Source organism: Myodes glareolus, chromosome 23, assembly GCF_982192425.1.
Source record: "Myodes glareolus chromosome 23, mMyoGla1.1, whole genome shotgun sequence".
Classification (NCBI taxonomy): Eukaryota; Metazoa; Chordata; class Mammalia; order Rodentia; family Cricetidae; genus Myodes; species Myodes glareolus.
The window spans coordinates 55,474,093-55,494,402 of record NC_142048.1 but is presented as its reverse complement, the minus strand read 5'-3'; the positions used below and the strand labels follow the sequence as shown (position 1 = coordinate 55,494,402).

General features: G+C 46.3%; 1 protein-coding gene across 4 annotated transcripts in view; it reads left to right on the top strand.

Annotated features, from left to right (window-relative positions):
* Positions 1-18,542, top strand: part of Slc9d1 (solute carrier family 9 member D1) — a 37,928-nt gene extending 19,386 nt beyond the window's left edge. For 3 of the 4 annotated variants that reach the window (XM_048456219.3, XM_048456220.3, XM_085680657.2), the window contains exons 8-14: positions 1,762-1,948; positions 7,214-7,334; positions 9,424-9,619; positions 14,187-14,337; positions 14,880-14,959; positions 16,908-17,057; positions 17,911-18,542. In XM_048456219.3, the coding sequence (XP_048312176.3) occupies positions 1,762-1,948; positions 7,214-7,334; positions 9,424-9,619; positions 14,187-14,337; positions 14,880-14,959; positions 16,908-17,057; positions 17,911-18,024 (999 nt within the window). In that variant the 3' untranslated portion in view covers positions 18,025-18,542. The remainder of the gene's footprint in view (positions 1-1,761; positions 1,949-7,213; positions 7,335-9,423; positions 9,620-14,186; positions 14,338-14,879; positions 14,960-16,907; positions 17,058-17,910) is intronic. The other variant, XM_048456221.3, reaches the window with a different exon arrangement.
* The last annotated feature ends 1,768 nt before the right edge of the window (positions 18,543-20,310 follow it).

The window sequence follows — 20,310 nt, the reverse complement described above, 5'->3', positions numbered from 1 at the left end:
GTTGGTGAGATTGTTTAAAAAACAAAACAAAGCAAAAACAAAAGCAAAACTGCCAACCATGCTCACAGGAGTAACTGCCCTGAATTCATGAGCCTGAACTGCTGAGCTGGCTTCCGAAGCGACTGCATGAGACGCGGCCCAGGGCACGCCTCTGTGCCTCCTTTCGTGGCAGGAATGTTAAGAAGGGAGTTGCTCCAGAGCACCACTGTGCCTGCCAAGTACAGGACTGGAGAGAAAGGCCTCTGGGCATCTGGAACCAGCCTCCATGGGGCTGCCCATCCCTACCCATAACTCTTGTCTGAGCTGCATAGCAAAGGAGACTAAGCAGCTCTTGGACCCAGTCATCTGTATCTGGCCTCTTTGGTGATCATATGATTGATATGTGGGCTTGTTTGGAAATCACAGAGACTTTTCTTTCTAAATCAGCCCAAGAGGTTGGTGCTGGGCATTGTGGGTGCTCAGCTGAGTGCTCAGGTGACAGGAGTTGGAAATCTCAGTCCCTAACTTTGGAGAAAGAATCTCCACCTTCCTATTTCCAGAGGAATGAAATTGTTACCCCAGCAGCAGAGCAGGGATAGAAAGGTCCCAGGCTGCAAAGCTTCCAAAGGAGAGCCATAGGAGGCTAGCCCTGTAGAAAGCCTCTGTTGGCCTCCGCCTTACGGCTCCACAGGGCAGAGACTGGATTTCTGACTTCAAGGCCAGCCTGACTTACAGAGTGAGTTCCAGGACAACCAAGGCTACACAGAGAAATCTTGTTTCAAAAACAAACAAACAATGTCTATACACGTACTGGAGGAAACAGAGAAGTCACATGTATAAATGACCCATAGTCAGTGTTTCATATTGTGGGTTCTGCATCCATGGACTCAACCAACTGCAAAATGAACATATTTAGAAACAAGTATCTCTGTACTGGATATACAATAAGTTTGTTTTTGTCATTAATTTCCTAATTAATACCATAGAAATATTTGCATTATCTTTATGTTGTATTGAGACTTATAAGTCATCTAGAAATGACTTAAAATCTACAGGAAGGCATACATAGTGCCCATTTTTAATAGGAAGATTTGAGCAGAGTTGGAGAAATGGCTCAGTGGTTAAGAGCACTGGCTGCTCTTTCAGATGACCCAGGTTCATTTCTCAGCACCCACATAGCAGCTCACAACCTTCCGTAACTCCATTCTCAAGGCACCTGACATGCTCTTCTGGGCTCCATGGGTATCAGGCATGAATATGGTGCATTGACTAACATGCAGACAAAATTCCCATACACATAAAAGTAAGTAAATAAAATTTTAAAATAAAAGATTTAAGGGGCTGGAGAGATGGCTCAGAGGTTAAGAGCATTGCCCGCTCTTCCAAAGGTCCTGAGTTCAATTCCCAGCAACCACATGGTAGCCCACAACCATCTGTAATGGGGTCTGGTGCCCTCTTCTGGCCTGCAGGCATACACACAGACAGAATATTGTATACATAATAAATAAATAAATATTTTTTAAAAAGATTGAAGCATGAGAGGATTTCAGTATCTTGTATTTGGTGGGGGTAAGGGAGCTATACCCAGTCTCCAGGGAACTGTGAAATGCTCGTACATAGCGTCTGTGCCTGAGTGTGCTGCAGCCTGGAATGTGTGTTTGCTATGTTTGAGTACATAGGCTCTGAGTTCCTTCTTTCCTGAAATACCAGTTCTCCGCTCTGGCCCTAGTTCAGAGATGGCCTCTGGTCCCTGAGTGTGTGTGAATCTGTGTTCTTTTGAAGGTGTGGAGGATATCCTTACAAGGACCTTGTTACATGACACTACTGATGATTGCCTTTGGCTTATGGTGGGGACACCTTCTGCGGATCAGACCCACCCAGAGTGTCTTCATTTCCACCTGTTTGTCCTTATCGAGCACACCCCTGGTGTCCAGGTTCCTCATGGGCAGTGCCCGGGGCGATAAAGAAGGTAGGTAAGCAGCATGTTCTAAGTATGTGTGTAGCTAATGTTCGTGCACAGCTCACCCGAGAACTCGTGACTGCCGGCCTGCGAGGATGAACTGTGAACCCTTCTACACAGGACTTCAGCTGTTATGGCTCCTCGGGTACATGTTCAGCCCTTCAAGGGGCTATTCTGCTGCTGACGTCAGTGCCTCCATGCGTTCTGCTGGGTTAAAAGGAGCACCCATTGCATGCTCACGTGCTTATCATCACTAGAGAGCTAGAAAGAAACCAGACCAGGACCAAAAGACCACACAGCTACAGCACAGTGTGTGGAGCCTGAGGAGGTGGTAGCTTATGAAGGGGCCCGTGTTCTTGTTGGTTCGTTTAGTTGTGGTAGCACGAGGTGCTCACACAGTTTGTGAATTTTTCTGTGAAACCAGAGCCTTTCAGCAATGGCAAAACCACCAGCTCCCGTTCTTGGCTCGGTTTGTTCTCTGTGTGTGTGTGAACTGTTGTCCTCTCTGAGTCGCTGCTTAGGGTGGTGAGACCAGAGCAGCATGGAGCAGTCACATGTGAGTGGCCTGGGAGTCAAGCTCCGCGTCTCTGGCAGCGGTAACGTTTCCACATACACTTGTTCACGGGGACGTTGGTGTTTGCTTCTTACTTTGTGAGAGTAACACACATGGCCAGAATGCCATGGTAACTTCACTTGATACCTTGAACACATCTGGAGTAGAAGAGGAACTGTTTGAAAAAAAAAAAAAAAAACAAGAAAACATGGCTAACTCCTCCAGTGAGATTCAAACCGCTGTACTGGGCACAGAGACTGATGTGGGGCCATGCATGGAGCTGCCCCCCAGCCTCCTGAATTCTAAGCTAGAAGGAGCTCTGAAGTCCCTTTGGAACTGTCCCCAACACTTGTAGTATGACCTGGGGGTAAGGGGCTTCTCACTGGTGAAAGAGAAAACCACGAATCCTGCAAGACCTGTGGGCTCACGGGGTGTGGGTGTGACACTTCCTCGGCCAATGCATTCTTGCTGTTACTACCGTAGTGGCCACATCTGTGGGGATCCAGCAGACAGGTCCAGTATCCCCGTGGATGATACCTGGGATACAGAGCTAGGGGATGCAGGCAGAGAAAGTGGGGCAAGTGATGAAGTGTGAAGTTGCTTCTGACTGGTGGCCTGCATGTAAAGAAATCTGCTTCTAGAAAAGACAGCCGTCAGCCTCTGTCCGTGAGTCCCCCCCCCCCTTCACAAGAATGTTCACTAGACCATACTGGGCACGATTGAGTGCCCGAGAACCTAAACAAAGGTGTCACGTCTGTAATTAGGTCACGTTCCAAAAGCTTAGAACAGGCAGGAAACCTTTAGATGCAGATGAGATGGAAAGTCCGACCTGTGTGTAGGAGAAGCTGCAGAAAGTGGCTGGTGGTTTTCCAGACCTGGAGGAGACAGAAAGCTCGGGTTTGAAGTACATCTCTAAAACTGAATGGGGAAATTGAAGTTTGCCCTAGTCACATCATCTCTAGTCCAAGGGGGTCTCAACACTCAACGGAAGAGACAAGTGGCCCAATAGCATGTGCCTTCTCTGTGCCACGAGGTCACGTCAGAAGATGGAGCACCTGCCACTGCCTGGGAGAACAGGTCACAGATGCAGACATGTGACTGAGGGCTGGGCTGGTGATGCATTTTCTAACATCCTCGTATCCCACACTATAGAATAGCAAGAGCAGAGGGTCCAGAGGGCTGGGGAGCATGCCAGGGAAACAGTGAGGAGCATGAGATTTGCAGACCTGAACTACTGGGGACTTCTTAGAAAGGAGGCTGGTTTTGCTTCATTTTAAAGTTCACAAAGGTCACACCAAAACCATATTAAAGGTCAAAGAATGCACTGCCTTGGTTCGTGTAGCAGGGAATGCTGATTCCCTGAGGGATGTAGACTATGGCAAGCAGTTTATAGTTTAATGTGTTAGAAAGGTGGCGCCCCTGCACTGTCATGAGATGTGATTGAGGAAGAGGGGCAATGGCTGGGAATATAGCTCCATTGGTAGGGCACTCTCCTGGAATGCATGAGGACTTGGGTTCAATCCCCAGTACTGCATGAACCAGGCAGAGTCGATTGGGCCTGTAACCCCTGCACTTGGACAGGAGAGGCAGGGGGATCAGAAATTCAAGATCATTTTCAGCCATGTAGGCAAGCCTGGGCTAAAGATCTTGTCTTTTTTTTTTCAAGTTTTAATGTATAGTAGTAATAAAATATATAAGAAATTTGGGGCTATCTCAAAAGGTGTGTGCTACCCTGGAGTAAGGGAAAAAAAACATACTGCAGCATTCCTGAAGATTAGTCAGGGAATTTGTCTGTGGTCATGGATAAAGAGGCCTAATCTATGAGATGTTATTTCTCCTTGAATTTGTAAACTCACAGCAACTTCAGATTCATTAGAGGCCACGAGGCCAGGAATGGCCCTTGAGGACTGAGTGACAGGAGGCTGGGGAGATGGCTCAGTGGGTAGGAACATCTGCTGTTCTAGCAGAGCACGGGGATTTGGTTCTCAGCACCTACATAGCAGCTCATACCCTGCTCTTTAGCTTCAGTTCCAGGGGATCCAGTGACCTCTTCAGGCTTCCTAGGGTACTGTGTGCACAGGGCACAGGTACATATACACAGGCAAGCTACTCACACACATAAAGTAAACATAATAAATTTGAGAACTATTGGGTGAAGAGCCCTCCAGATGACAGGAATTCCTGTGGCTGTGACAGGGTAGTAGAGCCTTGTCACAAGCACGCATGGAACTGAACATCCAGCCCAGGTGCTGCAGGTACGTCAGAGGAATTGGGGAGTCACTGGTGAGAACAGCTGCCCTGGTAGAAAGAATGGAATCAGAGCCCTTCCCTGACCTGGAAAAAGCGAGTTCACATGAGTCAGCAGCAAAGCACAAGGGGCGGAGCTTGAGAGCTACCAAAGGGGACTGTAGTGTCCACTCCCTAAAGGAAAAAACGCTGACCCCAAAGGAAGACACTGGGAGCTGTGAGCACAGTAAAACGTAGGCTGAGCATGGCAGCGCACGCCTTTAATGCCAGCCCTCGGGAGGCAGAGGCAGGTGGGTCTGAGTTCGAGGTCAGCCCGGTCTACAGAGTGAGTTCCACGACAGCCAGGGCTGTCACACAGAGAAACCCTGTTGCAAAACCCCCAAATGAATAATAAATGAGTACAGGCCAGGGGAAGACTTTGGCTCACTCTGCAAAGCACAGTTTGTTTTAGTTACCCTCCTTGTTGCTGTAGCAGAAATAACCCTGACAAAAGCAGCCCAGGCAAGAGAGGGCTTATTTTCACTCACGGGTTTGGGGAGTCGAGGTGTTAGGAACCTGATGTAGCTGGTCGCGTCTGCAGTAAGGAAGAAAGTGCAATAAATGTCACTGCTCGGTTCCCTTTATTCTGTTTGCTCCGCCCACATTTGGGTCGGTCCCGCCTCCACCTGTCAAGATAACCTTCACAGGCGTGGCAAGAGGCTAGCCTCATCTAAATAGTTTCCTCACAGCTGTCCCTCAGGTGGCTCTAGACCCCCCCCCTCCCCTGTCAGGTTGACAACAATGTAAGCATCCCTGGGCCCAGAGCAAATCCCTGCAAATCGCTACCCACCGGAAATCAGCAGAACATGCCTTGTGGGAGCAGATACCTGGGTGAATAATTACAAAGATTCTCTTCTTGTGAGCACCCTAGAGAGACAAGCGAATACCACCACGGTGCCATTTCCCGTTTGTCCTTTTGAGTGGAGGAGGAGGTGCTGTCCTGCTCTTGTTTTGTTTTGAGACAGCGTCTCAGAATGTAGCCCAGGCTGCCCTCAGATTCGCCTGTTTTATGTTGTATATGCTGTATGTCTTCCTGCTGTGTGTTGACATTAACCAGCCCTGACAGAATGTTGAACCTCAGGAGCCTCTGCACTCTAAGTGCCCAATGCTTTGGAGAATGATTTCAAAAGAGAAAATTCTCTTAACTATATGCCCTAAAAAGGTCTTATAAAAGAATATTAAAGACAGCATTACTTTCAATAACAAAAATGACTAATAATGTAAGTGTTCAATCATAGAGCAGACAATGCCGTCAGTAGTATAGTCACTGGGGTACTGCGATACCAATCGGAGCTAGTCTCAGGATCGGAGACACGGAGATGCAGTGCATGTCTGAACCGGGTGTGGCGTGTGATGGCTCTTCAGAGCGGGGAGGGCTTGCGACAGCAGCAGCAGCTGGGAAGATGGCAGCCCATGCCACTGCACATCCTGTGCCGCTCTGTTTTGCTCCATCCACAGGGTTTTGCAATTGCTTATAAGAACAAGAGGTAACTGCTGAGGTGGAAATGCAATCTGTGGTTCTGCTTTACTGCCGTGTTTAGGAAGAGCCCCTTCCTGTAGAAGGACACGCCAGGGGAGGGGGAGGGGGAGGGACTTGCTCTGGGGGTTTGCAGAATGTGGGGACCTGTCACCGGAAGGGCTGAGTCTGGCTTGTTAGGGGCTGAGGGTAAGGACAGAGAGCTCCTGTTCCCATTATCCAAGCATGTCGTCTTGTTTGCCACAGTGTCTTTTGGTAATGGCATTTTGCTATAATTATATTAATAGCAAGCCATAGAAATCAGGTATTTTGGTGATTTTCTTTATAAAATGTTTTTATGGCAATGGTGTGCACTTGTGGTGCCAGCTACCTGGAATGCTGAGGCAGGAGGATTGTTTGAACCTACGAGCCAGGCTGGGCAACATAGTGAAAACTGCTGATACCCATCTCAAGCAAAACTAGTAAAACAATTGTCTTTGAGAGCAAACATTGATTTTAAAGGTTATAACCCTTTAAGGTTTGTCTTGAGATAGGCCTCGTAATTATATTGCTCAAGATGGCCCCAAACTCTTGTGCTAACAGGATCCTTCGGCCTCAACCTTGCCTACAAGTGTCCCCCACATACTGCTCCAGAGAGAGTTGAAAGTCGTTTTTACTAAATCTGAAGATTATGTGAATTATTTTGAAAATATGTTAAGTCCCGTGATATTTCTTACTTTTAATTTTACTGTTGTGCGTGTGTATGAGCATGTGCCATGGTATGCTTGCGGAGCTCAGACAGCGGCTTTGTGGAGGCAGCTCCCCTTCACCCTTGCCAAGGGCTGTGGAGGCCGGATTCAGGTTGACAGGCACGTGTGGCAATAGCCTATGCCCACTGGACAGTCACAGTCCCCCGGGCCTTGTCTCGGACTGGGCACTTGCGTCGCTAAGCCTTGGTTCTGAGTCGCTGTCTCCCCAGCAGGTGACATTGACTACAGCACAGTGCTGCTTGGCATGCTGGTGATGCAGGACGTGCAGCTGGGGCTCTTCATTGCGGTCATGCCAACACTCATCCAGGCAGGAGCAAGCACGTCTTCCAGGTAAGCATCCGTGCACTATGTGCTTGTCTAGCTTAGAGTCATTTGTTTATTAAAATGCTGCGCAAGACCGGGTGGTGATGGCGCACACCTTTAATCCCAGCACTCGGGAGGCAGAGGCAGGCGGATCTCTGATCTCTGAGTTCGAGGCCAGCCTGGTCTACTGAGGTTGCCTGGGTAGCCATGGCAGCACAGAGAAACCCTGCATCAAAAAACAGAGCAGAACAAAGCAAAACAAAAAAGCTACACAATACCTTCCCAGTGTGGTCCCTAATGCATGTCACATATGTCTCTGAGCATAAGCCTGTGATGACACCAGCAGGCTGACCCTGGCTTTGTTGACTACCAGCTCCTGGACTGGAATAGCACACAACCTCACTGCTCCCCACTGTGTTTGTGGAGTGGGACGGTAGCTCACCTTTCCTAAGGCAATCGGAGGCTTTAGTGAGTCAGTAGATGTACATGCCAAGGATAGCCTCAGGAAAGCAGTGATCTATATACATAGATGTACATAGATACATGCATAGACATACGTCTTTGCATGTGCGCCATGCCCTGTGATGATGTAGAAGAGATGTGGTGGATGTCATTCCATTATCACTGTTGTGTCCTTCATTTTTTTCGTTCTTCCCCCAAACAGCCCCAAGCCTACTTGGCCCTTGCTTGGTCCATATGAAAGGAAAAGTCAATTAAAAATTAACTTGACCAAAAAGCCTTTGGTTATGTTACAAGTCCAGCTGGCCTCCAGGAATGCCAGAAAGGATATAAGCCCAGCTGAGAAATATAGGGAGCCCTACAGAATTAAGAGGGCAGAGAGAGAGCAGACACGCTCTGACTGACTCTTATAAACTGTGCTTATCTTCTGTAGACATTTAGAGTCCTTCTGACTATAGCTTTATTATATAGCATCCCCAGAGACCAAAAGCTGTCAGTTGAGACTGTGTGTGCGTGCATGTGTGTGTGTGTGTGCATCTGTGTATGGTGTGTATGTGGGGGGTCTACATGAATGTATGTGGATGATGTGTACACGTGTGTGTGCATCTGTGTATGGTGTGTTTATGTGTGTATGTGTGTACATGAATGTATGTTTATGGTGTGTGTGTGCGCGCATCTGTGTATGGTGTGTGTATATGTGATGTGTGTACATGAATGTATGCTTATGGTGTATGTGTGTGTGTGTGTGTGTGCATGTGTGTGTGCGTGCACGCAGTGTACTTGCGTATGGCATGGGGCGTGCATGCTGAGGAGGATATCAGGTGTCCTGCTTTATGACTCTGTCTCATTCCCTTGAGGCAAGGCTTCTCACTGAATCTGGAGCTAAACTGGCACCAGCAAGCCCCAGGCTCCCCCACTTATGACCCCCACAGCACAGGGGTTATGAGCATGCATTGGCCATACTCAGCTCTTTTTGGTTGCTATTGCTGTTTGAGACAGGGTCTCACTGTGTAGCTTTGGCTTACCTGGAATTTGCTATGTGGACCAGGCTGGCCTCAAACTCCCAGAGATCCACCTGCCTCTGCTTCCTGATTAAGAGGATTAAAAGCGTGCATGACCACACCTGGTCTTTGTTTTTTTTTTAAATGGGTGTCAGTTATTTGAGCTCAGATCTTCATGTTTATGGAGCAAATGCTCTCATCCACTGGCATCTCTCCAGTTCTGGTGTTCTCTTAAACATCCTAAAAACCTTATTTCTCAGCCGAGTAGTGGTGGCACACACCTTTAATTTCAGCACTTGGGAGGCAGAGGCGGACGGATCTCTATGACTTCAAGGCCAGCCTGGTCAAGAAGTGAGTTCCAGGACAGGCTCCAAAGCTACACAGAGAAACCCTATCTCAACAAAACAACAACAACAACAAAACCAAACTTACTGACTCCAAAGCAGAGATCCCAAAACAATCCACATTTGAGGCATATGACTTAATTTTCTAAGTTAATGTAATATATAGATTGTATTTTAGCATTTAAAAATAAAAACTGTGTATGATTCAGTCATTTACCTTGTAACATGTTAAAGAAAATATTTTCAGATGATTTCTAGACCTTTAAGGACAATATTTGGAGGTGAAATGCCGTCTCTCTCTTTTCTTTCTAGCGTTATCATGGAAGCACTGCGGATCCTGTTTCTGATTGGACAGACCCTCTTTTCGCTGGCTGCCATTTTCCTTTTATGTCTGATCATAAAGACTTACCTCATAGGCCCGTACTACCGAAAACTGCACGTGGAGAGCAAAGGGAACAAAGAAATCCTCATCCTAGGAGTGTCTGCTTTCATCTTTCTGATGCTGACGGTAATCCTCAAACATCTGTGGTCTCGCTGGAGCCTGTGACAGCCCCACCCTCTCACTTGAGAAGTGGTGAAAGCATTAAAACTCGGAGTGTTTATCTCACACACAGTTTACCCTACCGTGACTGAACCTTTGGGGAAATATGATTTGTGAGCGCTGCATTTATTTTGCTTGTTTTTCGAGACAGGGTTTACATTTTTTAAAAACAGACGTGTATTCATGAAAAGGCACAGGAACACAAAACTGTCTTAAGCATCACACAGCTTTGCATTCAAAATAGCAGATCAAGTTTCAAACCATTTTTTATTTTTTTCTGGTGAGGATGAGCTAGTTAATGGTATGACTTCTGTATGCATTTGAAAGAGAGCAAGGGGAGGGCTATAAGAGGGCTTAGAAGGAAGCAAGGGGGGAAATAATATCATCTTAAAAAATAAAAGAAGTGAAAATGTGGGGCTGAAGAGATGGCTCAGCGGTTAAGAGCACTGGCTGCTCTTCCAGAGGACCTGAGTTCAATTCCCAGCACCCACATGGTGGCTCATAACCATCTGTAATCAGAGATCTGGTTCTCTCTTCTGGTCTGTGGATATACATGCAAGTAGAACACTATACATAATAAATAAATACATCTTTTTAAAAAAAGATTTAAAAATAAAAGTAAGACAAACCAGATTTGTGTTAGGAAGTAGACTTCTCTTGAGAGAGTTGGGGAAGGTCCAGGGGCATCCTTAAATAGCCTAAATAGCAACAGCAGAATTGCCACACACTTTACCGTATTGTTCAGCCGCCCTGCAGCTCGGCACTTATCCCAGAATAATGAAGGTGTACGTTCACTCAGAAACTCGTGAATGTTCATAGCCAAATCCAGTGTGATTGTTCTTCAGGGTGAATAGTAAGAAACTGTATATATAGGGCTGGGGAGATGGTTCTGTTGTTAAAGTGTTTGCCTTGAAGGCAAGAGGTCCTGAGCTTGAATCCCCAGATCCACTGCAAAACCCAGGCAGTGACAAGGTTCTATAATCCATGAGTGAGGCTGTGGGGCAGAGGGAGAGGCAGAGGCAGAGGCAGAGGCAGAAGCATCCCTGGGCTTCCTTGCCATCTAATCTAACTGAACAGGTAAGCTTGAACTTCAGCAACACACCCTGTCTCCAAAAATGAATACATAAAAAACAAAGCAAGAGGGAGTGTGGTTGGATAAGGCACCTGATGTTGACCTCTGGGCTCCATAAGTGCACATGCACACACATCTACATGCATGCACTAAATAAACAAGAAGAAATTATGGTATATCCATAGCAGGTAATGCTGTCGGACAGTAAAACTGCTGTCCCCACAAAGCCCTGGAAGCCATGCAGAGCAAAGGAGCCATTCTTCAAAGGCTATATATGGCTGAGTGAATCCATTTGTATAGTACTCATTAAATAGCAATTTCAGAAATTAAGGAAAGAAGTGAGTGCTAGGGGTTGGGAAAGGCTGGCAGGCAGCCTGGTCACGCCGCTGAGTGAGACAGGACGCTGCCCTGGGGAACCTAAGTGTTCCTCTTCTCACTGAATCTGTCTTGAGATTAAAGGTTGGTTTCAGTGTTTTAAAAAGTAAATTAACAAATTCTTTCTTTATGTATGGTATTATTTTATAACCTTGGGGAAGCACATTTGCTTCTGCTCATGATAACTGTAATTATTTCAAGAATGTTACTTATTTAAACTTCCTCTGCTTTACCTATTCCAGACTATTTTCTTTTTGAAAGTAACCACCAGCAAAGTTGTCTTGTCTGTGGGGTCAGTGTTGCCTTCCCCAGGGATACAGCAGCCAGAGTGCCTGTCCCTTGGCCCTCCTTGTTTCTTCCTCTGCTCACTCCACAGTCTTTGTTGGGCACCCACGGTCAGTGCTGGGTGTTACTGGATGTGCTGGCCTTTTGCACATCCGATGCTCCCACCGTGCTTGTCACCGCTGCTGCAGTTAGGATGATGTGAACGAGCTGCTATTTGTTATCCCCACGGTTTTACTCCCGGATTTCATTCCTAAGGAGGTGCAGTTGCTGGGCTTCCCTTCCCCGCTGTCCTCTCTGCCCAAGCCTGATCTGTGACATTGAGACTGATGGGAGCCGGGTTTATCCACACACTCCCCACACTTGGTGTTGTCTGTGTTTGACCTTAGCGTTTCTGTTTTGTGTGTTTGTGTACATATATGCAGTGGGTTCTGACTCCCTTTTCCTCGGAGCTGCTGGAGTCAGCTCTCCTTTTACATGATGCAGGACACCTGGGGTCCACTCTGGGATGTGCCTCAATGTGGTCTGCTTGTTTCTCTATGGTACTGGTAATATTCTTATTCATTTGTAGACTTTAAAAATATTTTTGTTAGTCTTTTTTTGTCTCAATAAAAAAGCAGCTATCAAATTTATGTAACATAACCTTCATACTTAAACATCTTACTGTGTGATTTGGTGGTTCCCAGCATGCTACAGTGCTGTGCCATGTCGCTTGTCAGTGGACTTGCTACTGTGTCCCCATCCCCATCAGCACTGGTCCACTGTCCGTCACTGTGGACTTGCTTTCACTTCCCCATCCCCATCAGCACTGGTCCACTGTCCGTCACTGTGGACTTGCTACCATGTCCCCATCCCCATCAGCACTGGTCCACTGTCTGTCACTGTGGACTTGCTGCTGCTTCTTGGCATTTTTATCTAAATTGGATCAGACACTGTGCGGCTGTTATCATCTGGCTTCTTCCAGCCTGAGGCCTTCAGGTCCATGTGTAGAATGTGCCAGCACTTGTGTCCACATGGCTGCATAGTGTTTGTGTCATATCCATGTTTGCTAATGCATCCGATCCTGGCTTGCTCTTAATGGCATTTTTTAATAAACTGAGATTGTTAATTTCAATATAACCCAATAAGCAAGTGCTTTCTTTATAGCTAGCACTTGCCCTATTATGTATGGATGTATAGATGTTTGCTACTCTGGGTTCGTGAAGATGTTCTGTAGTGTCTTCTGCAAGTGTCGTTGCTCCGCTTTTCTCCTTTAGATCTACAGTCCACCGGGGGTGTGAGTTCAGTCTTTGGCATGAGGTTTTTCACAGGTATAAAAGAATCTTTGTCCATTGCTTTGTAGGGTAGCCTTGCCAGAATCCAAGTAGCTGTGTTGTGTATTTGTATGTGCAAGTGTTTGAATTCATTCTTGTACCTTTGTATACGTGTATGTGTGTGCTTTTGTAAACACAAGTAGATAGTGTATATATACTATCTATGTGTAATACATAGGTATATGTGTTTCTGGTGGGTTGATGTGTACATTTCCTTTGCTCATGGGGGTGCTTATGCGAGGGTGGGGTGTTACTTTGATTTGCTCCTGCAGCCTCTCAGTCCGTGACGGCTCTCACCCTGTTTTGTGGCTTGACATCCAGGAGCATCCTGTCCCAAATTTGGTTCTGGATCAGGATAATCGTAGCTTTATTTGTGATTTCTTCAACTTCTTCTTAAGTTTTCAGGTCTGGCCTTCATTGTTCATGCATGCATACGTCTCACCAGCATTTCTAAATCTGTTGCTCATTTGAGGGGGTATTGACACCTTCCTGGTGCAGAGTGTCTGCACCCTCACTGTTGGGATCTTCTGCTACTCAGTGGCATCTTGTGTTGGGTATGAAGGTCCTGCCATTTTGTGACATCTGTGTCTTGATGTTTAATGGTGTTTTTGATGTCATTGTAAGTGGCACTCCTTTTAAAAATGTTTTTATATTGTACTGTTGCTGTTTCCTATAGTTCTAAAGTATCTTTGCAGTTGTTCTGTTGGTGAGGTTCCAAAGCCAGTCTTGAGCTCTGTGTGTAGCAAAGCAAAGTTAAAGAACTGGTGCACGATGACCAACCGTTCCGTCTGACCTTTCTCATCCTCTCTGCACTGGTGGGAGCTTTCTCTGTACCCGTCAGTGTAGTTACCTGCTGGTGGTTGTCTGCCTTCTATGAGGTTTGAGGTCAGTTACAGGGATCGTTTTAGTGCTAAAGTCTGGCTCTTTCCTGATGCAGATAAAAAATGTATAACAATTATTCAAAATAAAGGTTGGCATGGCTGGAGAGATGGTTTAGCAGTTAGAAGCACTGGCTGCTCTTCCAGAGGACCAGGATTCAATTCCCAGCACCCACATGGCAGCTCACAGCGGTCTCTAATAGTACCAGGGTACCCAACATTCTCACACAGACAGACATGCAGGCAGATCACCAATGCATATAAAATTTTAAAAATTTAGCACTGAAATAAAGATTGGAAAATATCCTTATTTAAAAATATTACAGTGGTCTACATAAGTGACTGTTTAAAATATTAAATTTTTTTTCTCCCCAAGTATGGTTAATTCAACCAATGTTAGTCTCTGTGTATGGTATCTCTGGCCACTCATGGGCCCTCCTGGAGCTGCATATAGGAACCTGCATCTCTGGGTGGTACTTGGGTACTAGCCATTCTTGGTGTGCACTGTGGTTATTGTATTGGGTTGAGGAGCGTCAGGCTGTGAGCAGTCTCTGGCAGTGAGTAGACTGGGAAGTGCATGTGTTCCTTAATGAAGCTGATTCCCTCATCCTCAGGTCACAGAGCTTCTGGACGTCTCTATGGAGCTCGGCTGCTTCCTGGCTGGAGCACTGGTCTCTTCTCAGGGGCACATGGTCACAGAGGAGATCATGGCTTCCATCGAGCCTATCCGAGACTTCCTGGCCATCATTTTCTTCACATCCATAGGTATTTCCTCTCAACACTGTAATTCCTTTGATAAGTGTGGGAGACGCATCTGTTATGGCTGTATATAAATATGCTTATCTAGAGTCTGAGGAAAGACTTACTTTAAAAGAGGGAAAATGGACAAAAAAAAGATCAAGAATTAGCTGGTTGCTTGTCAGGTTTCATCAGTGTGATGGGAGGTACCTAGGGCAAGGCCTGCTCCCTGGTTTCTTCCTTGTGTGAGCCAAGTGAGAAATGACAAAGACTGTATGTAGTTGTGGGACATTTCCGGACCTGTCCTGTGACTGCCGTGCACACACTCAAGCTGTGTGTGTGCTAGTCCCTAGTCCAAAAGGAGCGCTGGGTCCTGTGCCGACCTGGGAGTTTTGTGCATCCTCTGCGGGTGTGGCCTGATGGGGGAAGGCTGCTGGACCTCTCTCTTTCCCCAGAAAAGGGAGAGGGTTTTGCCAAAGCACTCAGAAGGACTTGGGTTTCAGCTAAGTCTTCTGTAGCTGAGAGACGGCTGGAGCCTGCTCTGAAGTGTCTATCTCTGTCTCCCGCAGGGCTTCATGTGTTCCCCACCTTTGTGATCTATGAGTTGACTGTGCTGGTGTTCCTCACCCTGTCTGTGGTCGTCATGAAGGTATGAAGTGAGGCTGGCTCAGAGCTGGTAACGTCCACACGGCTCTGTTGCTCACTACACAACAGAACACTTCCCATTGGCCCTCATTTCCAACCAGGCACTGCCTAAGTCCTGCAGAGCCCCAGTGACACTTGTGACACTTGCAGCTCCCAGTGCCACTGTGTGGAGACACTCCCACCCACGCCCTTGGCAGGCCCGAGGAGGCAGGTCTGGGCCAGTGGTTTAGATGGTAGGATGATGTATTGTTTCAGAATTGAGGTGTTGGGAATTAGCAGAAGCCAGGTTGGGGAGCATCTTTCTGGGTCTACAGGCTTGTTGTGGTTAAGTCTGAGGAGCCGCCATTGTCTCCTTCCTGATGGAGGTGTGTTTCAGCATACAGGAAATCCAGTGGGCACTGCTAAATGCCCATCCTCATGACCACAAATTACTGTGTGACCTGTACCGGTGTCTAAGTCACAGTGTGGCTGCCTATTTAGCAATATTTGGCAAATTGCTAATACTGAACTGCCTGCCAGTTCCAGGCTGTTCTCATATATGGAATGAACCTCTGTCTTGAGTGCTTACTATTTAATGCTGTTGATTTAATTTGATGGGGGAAGGCTTATTTTCTGTCAGTGAATCCAAACTTTTTATTTTGCCTTCTTGTTCTATATGGATTTAAGACAGTTTCTATTTATTTGGTGCCTTCTGGCCATAGTGGTATTTCATTTGTATTTTAATAAATAAAGCTTGCCTGAAGTTAAGAGAGTAAAACAGCCACACTGATCAGCCTTACAGACCAGGCAGTGGTGACACACACCTTTAATCCCAGTAACCACACTAGTTTGCCAACTAGAAACTAAGTTTCTAGGTTACTTAGAAACCTGTAAGTAGAGACTGCTCATTTGTTTCCAGGCTGCCAAGACCCAAATAATCACACAGAAACTGTATTAATTACAACACTGTTTGGCCTATTAACTCAGGCTTCTTATTAACTAACGCTTACATCTCAAATTAACCCATTTTTATTATTTTATATTTTACCACGAGGCTCGTGGTTTGTTACCTCTTGCTTATTGAGCTTCTACATGGCATCTGCCTCCTTTGGCAGCTACATTGTAGTAGGAGGAGGCTGCTCTTGTTGGTTTCTGGCCACCCTGATAGCTTAGCCCCGAAATAATCACACAGAAACTGTATTAATTAAATTACTGCTTGACCCATTAGTTCTAGCTTCTTATTGGCTAACTCTTACATCTTAATTTAACCCATCTCCATTAATCTGTACATCGCCACGAGGTCATGGCATACCAGCAAAGTTTCAGCACATCTGTCTCTGGTGGCTGCACCATGACTTCTCCCTGACTCCACCCTTCTTTCTCCCAACATACAGCCTAGCTTTCCCCACTTAGTTCTGTTCTTCCCTGCCATAGGCTCAAAGCAGTTTCTTTATTCATTAACCAATAAAAGCAACACACAAATGGAAGGAAGACTCCACACACTCTCTCTATATATCCCTTCCATTCTGGCTATATCTGCTCTGCCATAGGCCAAAGCAACTTTATTCATTAATCAATTAAAGCAACACATATGCAGAACGACATTCCACATCAGAAACTGGGCTGTAGTGGTGCACATCTTTAATTCCAACTCTAGAGAGGAATATAAGATGGGAGGAGACAGCTCTCACATACAGTCTCATTCTGAGATTCCTGGAGGCAGTAGAGGGAAGAACCAGTGGCTGGCTGTTTTGCTTTTCTGACCTTCAGGTTGAACCCCAATTTCTATGTCTGGGTTTTTATCAATCATGCTACATCTGACTATTTAACATGCTGCTATTTAACATGTCTGCACTTTCCTATTTGGTTTGTGACTAGAAACAATGATAGCCACTGATATTCCCCATCTAGGTTCTGGTTTCTGAGTCATTTTGTCGGCCTTTGAACAGTGATGTGATAAGCCATTCTTACAGTTTGTGTTGGCAGTGCTGGTCTTGTCTCTCATCTTGCCGCGGAGCAGCCAGTACATCAAGTGGATTGTATCGGCGGGACTGGCACAGGTCAGCGAGTTCTCCTTCGTTCTGGGGAGTCGAGCACGGAGAGCGGGCATCATCTCGAGAGAGGTGAGAGTCAGTAATTTGACAGCTGTGACAGCCCTGTGGAGCGCATCGAATGCTTCAGTGCAAGCATTTCTAGCAAGAGTGAACACTCCCCCTGACTCCCACTGTGCCTGACTCGGGAATCCAGGCACACCAGGCCTCTGGGACAGCAGCATGCTCTCGGTGGGCACTGAGCTGGCCTGGAAGGAAAGCCTCTGATGGGCATCATGGAAGCTGGACCTGACTGCTTCCTTCTAGTTTAAGGTGTTGAATTTCTTAGGTGAAAATAGCTAGTTAATCCTGCTGTCATCTTTTAGGCTTGATCTTAGCCCAAAGACCAGGAAGCGATGTCATTGTCTTTTACAGTAATTATAATTAGCAGGCTAAGGAGAAGTGGGCTGTTACCTGGAGCCTACAATAGAAGCTCCCAGGGAAGCACAGGCAGCCTGCAGAGCAGAGACCCGTGGTTGTCCCTGTGTAAGGAGCGTGGTAAAAGCACGGTAGAGGCCTGTCCACTGAACGAGGCATCGCTGATGCCGACACAGGGCTGCACCATGGGGAGAGAGTGGATCCTGTGTGGGGCCCCGGAGGGGTCACTTTCAGGCTAGCAAAGAAACCAGGCCACTACCCTGGAATTTACCAGACCTCACCACAGCGGTCCATCCGTGGTTAAATCCCAGTTGTTCCCACTGCAATCCTCTCCCCCCAGCACTACTTCCTCTTTCTGTAAAGAGGGGTGAGCTCTGCCACTCAGTGGGGCCATGGGCTATTCAGTGTGCTCTCTGAGACCACAGAGCGTCCTGTACTCAGCGAGACGTGCAGGCTGCATGCCTTCCCTTCCGGAACCCCCGTGACTGTGCCCATTGATCTGTTGCAGGTGTACCTCCTTATTCTAAGCGTGACCACACTTAGCCTCCTACTTGCCCCAGTGCTGTGGAAAGCGGCCATTACAAAGTGTGTGCCCCGACCAGAGAGGAGGTCAAGCCTCTGACAGTGCCAGATGATGACGGACTGGACTATGGGACGGGGTCCCTCTTGGGGGTTGGGAGTCCTGAGATGGTCTGTTGCTGCTCCCTCTCGCCAGCCTTCCGTCGGAGACAGCAGCGTCAGGAAGAGTCAGTGTCCTTGTGTTTGCTTGCATTCAGAACCTCTCTCGTCGTGTTTTTCTGGAGTAATTTATTTGCCGTCAGTCGATTATGTCCAGAGTTTTAATACTGCATTTTACAATCACCTGAACTGTTTTGCCTGGATGTGCCTTTTTTTTAAACAAAGATTATTAACTTCCTATTGTTAATTCATCAGCTCATGAGTTTTTGTTAAAGAAAAATTAGAAAGACTTTTTTATTTATTGTACAATTATAATCTGTTGGTCAAATATTTGTTATTGATCATAATGGTGATACGAGATTTTAATTTTATTTTTGAGCTCAGATGCTTACTTTTGATCTTTAAAGACGTGCTGCTTTCTTGCCAGCTGTAACTATTTTAAATAAAACATTTTCATGCTGATTTTTTATTAGTTTTACCTTTAAAACATTTGATTTTGAATCATAAGAATATGCATTCTTAAATAAAAACCATTTATGATCAGGGCATAATTATTTGAAACTTACTAAGAATCTCATTTTTAAGTTATATTTTTGTGTTGAACTAATTATTGCACAAAACCTAGCCAATGTTTTTTTTTAATTTTAGATTTGCTTATGTGTATGAGTGTTTGCTGCGTGTATGTATGTATATTTGTATGAATGCATGTGCACCATGTGTGTCCTGATGCCTGTGGAGGTTAGAAGAAGGGGATTAGATACCTTGGAACTAGAGTTACGGCTGATCGTGAGCCACTATGTGGGTGCTGGGAATAGAACCAGGGTCTTCTACAAGAGTAACAAATGCTTTTAACTGCTGAGCCATCTCTCCGGCCCCATCAGACATTTTTTTTAAAACAAGGATAATTCACGTGTCATCATATAGACCAAACGAGTGCGTTAAAAAATGTCTAAGTTCCAATTTTGAAATTTGACTGGCATATTTTAGTTGTCAGGTGCCCTAGACATGAAGACCTGACCCTGGCCAGAACTTCCCTGAGGGGCCTATTCAGTCTCTCTGTGACTGTAACACAGGCCCGTGCCTGGCAGTCTCTGCGTGACTGTAGCACAGGCCCGTGGCTGATAGTCTCCCATGACTGTAACACAGGCCCGTGGCTGGCAATCTCTCTGTGACTGTAGCACAGGCCCGTAGCTGGCAGTCTCTGCGTGATTGTAGCACAGGCCCGTGGCTGGCAGTCTCTCTGTGACTGTAGCATAGGCCCGTGGCTGGCAGTCTCTCTGTGACTGTAGCATAGGCCCGTGGCTGGCAGTCTCTCTGTGACTGTAGCATAGGCCCGTGGCTGGCAGTCTCTCTGTGACTGTAGCACAGGCCCGTGGCTGGATAATCTCTGGAACTGGAATTTAGACTCTTAGTTTTGGATGCTGGGAAGCAGAGGGTCAAGGGAAGGAAGGCTCTGTCCCCTCTGGGAGGGTGCCCTGGGGCTACATGCTGCCTAGGGGATTTCAAGGAGGGAAGGGTAGCAGAGAGAGAGCCCACTCCCAGAGCTTTATATTGTAATTAATCCAGCCAGGAGGGTGGATCCTCCCTGATTGAAACTTCCCTGGGTCCCCCCTCCCAGCACTGTATTAGGGATTAAGCTTGTTAACACCTGAGCTTTGGGTACAGAACCATTCACACGTAATAGGTACTTTAATTTTCACTTGCATCTATTTTCTTAGTTACAAATATATATGTATATGTATACTGTAGAACACAGCTGTTACATTTTAACAAGAATTTCTCCATAAATACTGGTTCTAAGATCAGGATGAATAGACCATTATACTGAGGTAGAGGGACAGACTATTAGGTGTGATTATGTATTATGTATGCATATTGTGAATTATAGAACATAAATTAAACCTTTAGAGTCTGTTGAAGTAGATTGTGTCTTCTCCAAGTGGGAACCAATATAAACAGGAGCTTTTAGAAAACAATGTTGCTTCTCTAAGTGGCATCAGATTGCTGAATCCACCCCTACCCCCTGTGCTTGGGATGTGCTAAAGGAGCAAGCAGGTGCAGTAGCTGCTACAAGTAACTAGAACGTTTTGTGACATCTGAAGAAGGTAAAGGCTGCTTGGAGAGACTGACTGGGAAAGGACAGTGCCAGAGATCCAGAGAGAGAACTCAGAGAGGTCATCCTCACTGTCTTCCAAGAGCTTGGTCATCAGCATCAGTGCTTCGGAAGAAA